This window comes from Nicotiana tabacum, chromosome 18, assembly GCF_000715075.1.
Source record: "Nicotiana tabacum cultivar K326 chromosome 18, ASM71507v2, whole genome shotgun sequence".
Taxonomy (NCBI): Eukaryota; Viridiplantae; Streptophyta; class Magnoliopsida; order Solanales; family Solanaceae; genus Nicotiana; species Nicotiana tabacum.
In genome coordinates this window covers 46,686,756-46,696,427 of record NC_134097.1, presented here as the reverse complement: position 1 = coordinate 46,696,427, position 9,672 = coordinate 46,686,756, and the positions used below count along the sequence as shown (strand labels likewise).

The window sequence follows — 9,672 nt, the reverse complement described above, 5'->3', positions numbered from 1 at the left end:
CTTGTTCTTCTTCATCCACCTGAACAATTTCATTAGCCGTAGACATATTTTGTTACTAAAGATAAAATACGGAAAGTGAAAAGATTATTAGATTCCCTGTAACGGAACCAATTTGTTTAACCAAAAAATAATTTGTGGTCAAAGCAAATATAGAAATAAATTGGGTTTCTAATGACCAATTTTACTTCACTTTTCTATATATAAGAGAATTAGAAATAATAGAAACTATATATTCCATGAGTAAAGGAAAGGAAATCTTATTGATTATCGCAGCTTTCTTCCAGAATTGAGAGTAAGAATTTTCAATCAAGCAAGGAAATAAGAGTAAAAGATTGATTGCATATATTTGTATATTCCTTGATCCTTATACAAAATATGGAAAGGGAAGTTTATATAAAGATACAATATGTAACGGTTTTCCTCACTTAATTCCTGCCCATTACTAACATTAACTACATTAATTGACCATTACTCAAATTATTCATAGAGGCTATGGTAATAATAGACAATCGCATATGATTAGGGATTATGCTGATTCTTTTCCAATATTTGTAACCGTCGATGAATCTTCCTTTTTTGTAGTCTTCATATATTTCGTGCATATCTTTTCTTACCAGATTGTCAGATATGGTATCTTTGCAAACAATCCCGCAAGTGTTTTAACCACGCCTCATCATTCTTGTTTATTGCTTTATTCAAATATCACCTATCAACATATCATTACTCCACGTGTCACATTTTTTCCTTCCACCAATACAGTTAAGTTATAAAACTCATGTAACATAAACACCCCATAAATTTGTTGATTTAGTGTAAACACTAACAACTTGTTTGGATTGTTGTTACATGTCGTTTCATAAGTAATAATAAGATACAATACAATAGGTAACAACTATCCAAACAAGCTGTAAACGTAGGCAAATGTTTTACACATTACTTATAGTAAAAGAGCAACCTGCCATAAACCTCAAGTTAGTTGAAAGAAGTTGGCGCTGTCAAATCACCGTAAAAAGTGGAACAGACTTTATACTAATTCTTTTGTTCACAACTACACAGTTACAACTCTCTAGCCTACTCTTGCAGATTGCAAGGCTTGGACATTACAACTCAAACTATGTTACATAATTGAAATATATTCCCCTCAAACTGCAAAGGGTTTTACGTGGAAATATCAACAAAATCAAGAGCTAGCTAAAAAATTGCAAAAACGTACATCGACCATATAGGTCCACCATATCGAGCCAATCCTGCAAATGAAAACAATAGTGGGAGGAACGTGCTTGTAAATCCTCTTCAGGAAAAAGAAAAAAGGAGAACACCCTTCCACTTCCAGTCCCCAAAGAAGAAGAAAAGCAATGGAGAAAAAGGGGAATTATTGCGAAATAATCTAATTCAATTGCTTTTTTATTCGAGATATAGCCATGAAAAGAAACAATTGTAATATAATCATTAATCAGTTTCCATCAAGAATGATGAACATATGGTGCCTTAGACTTCAATTCACATTTATTTCTCATGAAAAGATCTTAATTTGACTGAAGCCATAGTTTAGCAAGCCAAATTATATATGAGACAGAGAAATGAAATTTTCCGCTGACCATAGATCCCAACTTCTTTAACATCTCAATGTCACTTGTTCATCACAGTGTAGCAGACATTCACGAGCTTTAAATGACTTCGTCAAGGTTCATAGACGGATAAGCTGGCTCAGGCGGCTTTTGAACCAAACTTTGTCAAGGTTCTTTCTTTCTTTTAATTAATATTAATATTTCAAATGTGGATCAACTCTTGGCTTTTCATAGACAAACTTTTCCTATTACCAAGAGTAGAGGCAGATATAGGATTTAAAATTAATGGGTTCATAGTATATAAGCTCCATCCGCCTCTACCAAGAGTGATCTCCTCTTGTTCTGTTTTCCAACTTCACCCTCCAATGCTTCTCCTAGATTACTTTGTCCATATACATTCATACTGATTATCAATCATCTTCAATTCTCCCTTGAGCAGCTTCTCCCTATCCACTCACCCGCTTTCCGTACCACCCCTATCATATAAAAACAGCCACTAATTAACCCCCTCCAAGTGATGAAAGCATCAGTTTAATAATCAATCACCCATGGTACCAATCTGTACCTGGAGAGTATCCATCAAACGTGAGATCTGATAAAGTGGATCGAAGATAAAGAAGAGCTCTCTCGTGACATTAACTTGAGGTATTCACAAAAAATTCTGTTAATGAAGATTCAAAGAGGCTGATAACTTAATAGTTAGGTCAGTCAGACTCAAGACGGAATGTTTGGCAGGATGAAGGAGATTAATAGTTCTTTAGACCCTTGAGATCTATTCTGATATGCTTAGTTGAAAAGTACTCTTACCGAGTGTTCCGAATGGGAAGACTTTCTGTACCAAACAATATGTAAAGTTGCATGCTTATACAGTGTTACTAATTTAAACTGAAGATGTGAATTTATACCAAAATGAAAAAAATAAAAAAGAATACTAAAGGCTATGATGTAATCAAGTTAGATTAGAGGTAATTAGTGTTGAAACTTTCTAAAAACTAACTCATGGGATTGAATCACTTTTAATTTTTCAAATGCAAAGAATACTTGTCCCTACGGACTTACGAAGCAAAGTACCTTTATAGGCATACCAACCAGCTGGGATTAGGGTTAGTTGTCATTGGCACACTCGCACTAGCATCCAGTGCGTGATAGGAGTTTTTGGTTGGTGTTTGACATGACTTTTCTCTATTTGGTTTGAGAGTGTAGGAACTGTAGACATAGGCGTGAGATGCAGTGAATTAAGGTTTTTACAGATAGTCTGTCCTAAAATAGACAAACTATTAAGTAGAAGAACTAGAGAATTCTAATTTGTTCAAAAAGACATTATTGAGTAGCAGAATGGAAAGGATCCAAATGAAGCATAATCACTGAAGAGGATTCATGTAGCTAATCCAACTAGTTTTGCATTGAGGCCCAGAAGTAGTAGTTGTTGTTATACAAAGAAGATTTGTTAAGAAATACTGCCTATGTATCAAATTCTAGCTTGCTTCCCATAAATTAATTAACAAATAAATAAATAAATCGGACAAGATTTAAGAGTCAGAATTATGTTGTCTATATTAACTTGTGCCCTGCTTTTCCTTCTACTCCTTTAAATGTTTCCAAGTACAAAAAACAACATACCCAGTAAAATCCCACTAATGGGGTCTGGGGAGAGTAGAGACCTTACCCCTACCCCGAAAAGGTTAGAGAGCCTATTTCCGGGAGACTCTTGGCTCAACAGGAGAGACAATAATATCAGAAAAGAAACAAAAGAAAATGCATGTAACAACAAGAGATGCCAGAAAGAAAATAACAACAACGAATAAGAGAAAGGACATTAACACAAAACTATGCAAAACAACAATGTAAATGTTTCCAAGTATACATACATTAATTGTTTTCTGATTAAACGATATGGGCACAGTTAAAAAAGAACAATAAACTGGCTGCACTTTTAATAAGGTAAATCATCCATAACGATGTACAAGTTCCTAATCAACAGGCACAAAAATGCTATAAAGGGATGTCTTAAGTCTTAACTACCACGACCGTTGTTAATTAGATCCTTCATAGGTCTTGATGTAATGACGTCAAACGGGTGTCATACAGGTATTGACTCTGCGATATTTCTCAATTACACTAAAAACTAGAATAAAAGGTGTACATACTTGCACATCTGACATCTGTGTAGGATCGGGTACACACCCATAAATGACTCTATATAACAAAGATCATAACTGCAACAATTTGTTCTTTTTCCTTCTTTGTTCTGGCCCCATGCTTTTAGGTACCCTATTAAGTGGAGCCTCTCTAGACCACAAATTATGAAGTATCTATTGACCAGGGATTCACAGCACATTTAGTTTTCTCTCTTTTAGAACAGCTCAAGTGCGACCCACAAAAGCCTTAAAAGCCTAGTGCTACTTTCTGAAAGCTTAATTAAAGCAGTTCAATCTCAATCATTCATAAGATATAACATATCATCCATGCATGTTTACGTAAGGTAACTGCAATTCTGGATGGAAATATATCCTACCTACAGCAAGATGAAAAGAAAAAAGACAAAAAATACAAGTCAGATACACTACTCCTGCCGTCCGAATTTATGTGGCACTCTTTCCTTTTTAGTCGGTCCCAAAAATAATGTCGCCTTTTCTTATTTAAAAACAGTTTATCTTTAGAATTCCTACTTTACCCTCAATGAATTGACTTACGACCACACAAATATCTATGGTTTGTTCTAGACCACAAGTTTCAAATGTACTGATTTCTTTCTTAAACTCCTTGTCGAGTCAAACACCGCCACATCACATAGGACGGAGGGAGAAGATGTTAGCAAAAAGGCTGAGAAAGCAATTAAGAAAACCAACAGAAAGAACAGTCTATACCTGATAGGCTGATACTTTCATCTTAATGATTGTCTGTCCCACAAGACTTGCTCATCAAACTTGGTCAGTACACCATCATCAAGTCGTTTCCATGTTCTGATCTTCTCCACACCCATCCACATCACTTTTCCCTTTCCAAGTTCTGCCTGTATAACCCTTGCTCTTCTAGGCCATCCAGCTACACCATAACCATGATATCCATAGCCTCCACCGTAGCAAAACCATATACCTTCTAGATTCCCACAGAAATCATTAGTATGATCATGACCTATAAAAACAGCCTTAACATCCCCCATTGAGACAAAGGTCTTCAAAACTCCGGAGTTTACTGATGAACATGCCACATATTCCCGGTACGTGCCAACGATATCTTTTATGGGACCTTGACGAATTTCTGGAATCGGGATATGGAAAAATGCTAGTGCAGGATGCATCATTGGCAGAGAACTCTCGACTGATTGATCAGCATACTTCCGTTGTCCCTGTGATTGTATTGACCTGCAAAATGTTAATAATAAATACTGAATAGGCTAAACCTACCTCGTCAGAGCAGAAACAATTAATGAAAACACAGAACAGAAAGTTCTAAGAAATGGCAAAATTGGGATAGAATGCTGAACAGTGAATCACTAAGTCATGCACATGGAAGGCTAATGCTGGACACAGGTACATGTGTGTGTGTATGTGCACGTGTGAAAGAGAGAGAGAGAGAGAGAGAGAGAGAGAGAGAGAGAGAATTCATATATGCTTCCTTCTAATGTCTGCCATTACAATACCTGATATCTTTTAGAAATATCACGAAGCCAACTTAGTTGAGATTCCCTGATCCAGTTATAAGTCCGAACTCCATCGACAACAGCTCTATCTCCACTGTCTAGAAAATATAGGTTAAGAATGCTGCTGTTACTAAAGTATGAGCCAGGTGCACCCCACACTTCAAGATTGTAGTTGCCAAATCCATCAATATTTGTTATTGGTTGCTGTTTTACTGGATCCGAGGTAACTTTGGTTGATGGGAAGGTTTGTGACACAGAATAATCCATCAGGGAGATTAAATACATAAGTTCCTCACGATTCATGGTAGATTCTTGATCATGGTTCCCCAAAACTGCTGCCCATGGAATTCCGGATTCTATAGCAGGAGCAAAAGCTTCAAACAAAGATTCTGCAGCATCAGTGGCACTTGCTCCGAATATGTTATCTCCTGTATAACAAAGTGAAGTGAGCTTTACAAAGTTAAGATTAGAAATGAGAGTTTCTATAATCTCAGCCACCATAAGATTAGAAATGAGAGTTTCATACATTATTGACTAATTAGAATATTTCAAAGTTAAATGAAATAACCTATTCAACAAATCCACAGTGTAATTTAAACCAAAACATCCATGTCCTGCACAAGGATAACCTAAACAAAGCATGAAATATAACACAGGGATATTAGAGAGACCTAGTTATCAAATTGAGGTACTTAATCCCAAAGCCATGGGTACATCCCTACATCATTCAAAGGATTCTTTACAGAAGAAGCACCATGTAGCTAAAACAGATTTTGACAAGCTCTCCATTCAAATAACTGAGTGAGACTAGAGCGAAATAGCAAAGACCATAGACCAATGACCTAATCAAGTTAAACTGGCCCAAATTTGATCCAAAAGATTGGAAGTGCCTGTGCACATCAGGATGCATACTCAAGTGTTAACAAGCAAAATGATAGGAAAGTGAACTTCATCACCTGTTTTCTGTTTTCTTATGACAGTGAAATTATAAGAAGTTTTCAATAGGTTGTGGACATCTGTTTTCTTGTTTTTTCAATTATCATTTGTTAGTTGTAAACGAAAAGTTTTCTCCTGAGATTGCACAAGTATCAACGCAAATGTTGAGTTGTGGATTATTTAATCGTAAAAATGATCTATATAACTCTTTGCTAAATACTTTTACTAAGGATATTTCCATTAAACCAAGCAATTTAATCTTAGAAGCTAAAAATTAAAATTAGAATACACATCCGTGGTTAAGTGATAAATGTGTGTATGAAACACACTTGTCTTGAATTCATTGGATTGGTGTAAACACCATGTGTGGGTGGATTTTATGTAACTTTTTCTCGAGCATAATACACCTTAAATTTCTTTTTATTAATTAAAAATAAAAATAAATTTTGTTTTGGTTGGGCTAGCCAAAGAAAGGAAAGGTGAATGCTCATAATTCAATCTGTAAACGACGAAGAAATTTATATATCACCGATAGTGAGTGCTGTAAATAAGCTTTGTTTAACTTCCTTTCAACGGTTGTTCCTTAAAAGTTTGTCACTGTATGATTAGGCTTGGAGGATTGATTTCACTAGGCTTGGATTCAATAGCTTGGCTTAGATATTTTTTACAATTCACCTTGATTGCCTTAAAGTACTGTTCCATGTCCTAGCGGTCTTTGAGCCTTGGCATTTCTCGAATCCCGTTAAATAACTACGGTTTCGGGACTCAACGAGTCTCTAGGTGAGACAATCGGTTGACGAGTCAGGAACCTATTTCCACCGCAAGCTCCTCAATTTGACCCGCTCTATCACGCTTTCGACATCGCCACCGGGATCTTGATCGATCGATTTAGGAAAGATGAAAACACAAAGCCCCCCTCTTTGTCTAGAACGGACTCAATCCACATCCCTTGCTTGAACCTTTGGTGTTGCTTTAACAATAAATTAGTAACCTTTATGTCTATGGTACTGTATGGGCAGCATGTAATCATGCACCCCTTCACAGTGTCAATTTTCTCGTTAAACCTACAATTCCCTGCTTGTACCCTTATGTAAATTATACCCTTCTACCATTGCCTCCTCTTACTCTCATAAGTTATACCTTCCTATTTTCACTTTCTACAAGATTTTTTTTTTCTCATTTAGAAACTTCAGCCCCGTCTCGCTGCCACCAACTACTTGCTATCTGCAATATAATACTCCTTTTTTCACCTAATGATATTTAGCAGGCACACCCTATTATTCATTTAGTTTCTTAATTATTTCATATAGTGGCTACGGAAAAGGCAGTACAAGACTTGAGGACTTAAAAGCCACACAATTAACCCTGCAACCTGTATACGAACCAACACACAATCACACATATGAAAGCAAGATTAAACTGTATCAAGTTCTGCAAAGAGGATGAGAGATTGAAACAACACCGAGCTAATATTTTAAGCAAAGAGAGCTTGATAATATATTATGATACAAGATCTAAAGAAGGTTTCTGATAATTTAGCTAAGAACTAGTCACTTTCTTTTCTTTATCTGTAATCATGTTTTTAATATCCAATATTAGCTGAAGTAGTCGCTTAGTTAGTTCCCAATGTCAGTCACGAGTTAGTTTTTGAATGTGATTGACAATCTTCCCAAATCTTAATCAATTGCTCCAAGTTTGTTAACAACCAAAAGTATTGATTATTAGATCCAACTGGAAGACAATAGGAGGAACTTGCTCTCGGAAAAACAATAATAATCAGATCCGTAACTACAAACCCTCGTATCCTGTAATAATGAAACTTTATTGGTCTTCCTGAAAGTATTTTATTTTTCTGAGTGAACTTTATATCTATCAACATTGTACTTAACAAAATACCCCATACCTCTTAAATGCGATGGCTATATATAAATTCTAATGGTCCTCCCCTAAGTCTAAATATTGCTTCAGCAGTTCAGCTCATTGAAGGTAAAGAGTTTCACAATTCAATAGGGGTCCAACAACAATTTTAAAAAATCTTCATAAATAATTTTCATCTTAAGCTGGAGTGGCTTTGAAAGGTTTACACAAGTAAATTCACTAATAAAAGATAATTGAAATTAAATTTTACTTTGGCTGAGTTGGATTTACAAAGAAAATCTGCCGACAAACAATAACGTGAGAGGACAGTAATATACTTAGGTCGCTAGATTTAGCATATTCTGACTCTTAATTATACCATTTGGGGAAAGGCAGGAAGCAGTTACTGAAAATTGATCTTAAATTAGAACTTCTGCTGAAGCAGGATGTCCCAACTGTCACCCGGAAAAGGAAAGTGTTTTTCTTACTTCAGATTATGTCAAGTCATACTTGATTTAGTTCTGAACTCTGATTATTAAGAGAAGGGAAAAGTTAAACTTATTACCAGTAAATACAATCAAGTCTGGCTTTTCAATCTCAATCATTTTCCTCAAGAACTGAGTAGTGTTGAGGTCGGAACAGTAATTGAACTCACTCTCCAATACATCTCTACACCGAGTCACCATCCCATTCCCGTAGTGCATATCCGCCACCTAAAACCATCAAACTCAAACAAAATTACAACAAAGTAACAAACAGCTGATCAATTCAGCTTTCCTAGTAAGTTTCTATTATAACCTGCAGAATTTTGAAGGTTCCGTTAGAGTTGAAACGCAGAGGCAGCTGGGGCTGCTTCTTTATCAGCTGGATATTTTGGTCGGTGGTTAGTTTACTTGAGATAATCAGTCTGTCTAGTAGATGTAAAGAAGCAATAATGAAGCTGAAGAACAACAAAGAATGGATCCAACTCGTTGCAGATTCCATAGTTTGTTTAAGGATCCAAATGGAGAAGCAGCATTAAAGATAATAGACTTCATTTTCACTAAGCTACCTACTTTGACTTGTTTATTATTTTCAATTGGAGGTTTTTCTTATGTTTGTTTTTTCTTTACTCGTTAAATGTGATTAACCACTTCACTTCATTTCAATAGACTACTCAGACCTGTACGATTTGTGTTTGGTTTTGGAAACTAAACCAAGATTTCCAACAAAAACTTGTGTTGGTTATAATTTTCTTGACAACAGTACCGTCAATTTCAAAAATTGGCATTTCAGCCCATTTTTTTCTTAAGCTAATTTCTTAAAATTATTTAAAAATACATTTTTATAGCAAATAATGTCGGGCCTCGTTTGATTGGATGAATACGGTATTATAGTACGTGCATACGACACAGGTGTTTGGTTTCTTATTTACATATACTTTGGACATAATAATTGGTCTATTGGAAACGGCTTCTCTACCTACATTAGGTAGGGGGTAAGATCTGTCTACAGACTACTCTCCCCAAACCCCACTTGTTGGGATCACACTGGATTTATTATTTTTGTTTGTTGTTTGGACATAATAATTGTAAAATTCCGGAAAAAAGTGAAAAAAAAATTCAAGTGAAAATGGTATTTGAAAATTAGAGATGTGTTTGGGCATGAATATAGTTTGGGATTGTTTTT

General features: G+C 35.6%; 1 protein-coding gene across 6 annotated transcripts; it reads right to left on the bottom strand.

Annotated features, from left to right (window-relative positions):
* Positions 1-942: 942 nt before the first annotated feature.
* Positions 943-9,139, bottom strand: LOC107771290 (putative inactive purple acid phosphatase 28). 6 transcript variants are annotated; one of them, XR_001644793.1, is made up of 6 exons: positions 8,803-9,139; positions 8,570-8,717; positions 5,212-5,639; positions 4,436-4,917; positions 2,134-4,083; positions 1,389-2,044 (listed from the first exon to the last, which is right to left on the bottom strand). XR_001644793.1 is itself a non-coding variant. In XM_016590630.2 (5 exons), exons 1-4 carry the CDS (start codon positions 8,986-8,988, stop codon positions 4,453-4,455), a joined length of 1,227 nt encoding a protein of 408 aa, XP_016446116.1. In that variant the 5' UTR covers positions 8,989-9,137; the 3' UTR covers positions 943-1,247; positions 4,436-4,452. The 6 variants fall into 6 exon arrangements, 4 of the variants coding, with proteins under 4 accessions (XP_016446116.1, XP_016446118.1, XP_075092936.1 ...); XR_001644794.1 differs by having other exon boundaries at positions 2,134-2,207; XM_016590630.2 differs by lacking the exons at positions 1,389-2,044; positions 2,134-4,083 and adding an exon at positions 943-1,247 and having other exon boundaries at positions 8,803-9,137.
* Between the last annotated feature and the right edge of the window lie 533 nt (positions 9,140-9,672).

Bases quoted from the DNA above. Each gene is read 5' to 3' on its own strand.
- LOC107771290 (XM_075236835.1), bottom strand. From the start codon at position 8,988: ATGGAATCTGCAACGAGTTGGATCCATTCTTTGTTGTTCTTCAGCTTC. The intron at 8,718-8,802 runs GTTATAATAGAA...TGATGGTTTTAG, and splicing joins GAACCTTCAAAATTCTGCAG to GTGGCGGATATGCACTACGG. The intron at 4,918-5,211 runs GTATTGTAATGG...ATACAATCACAG, and splicing joins ATATTTCTAAAAGATATCAG to GGACAACGGAAGTATGCTGA.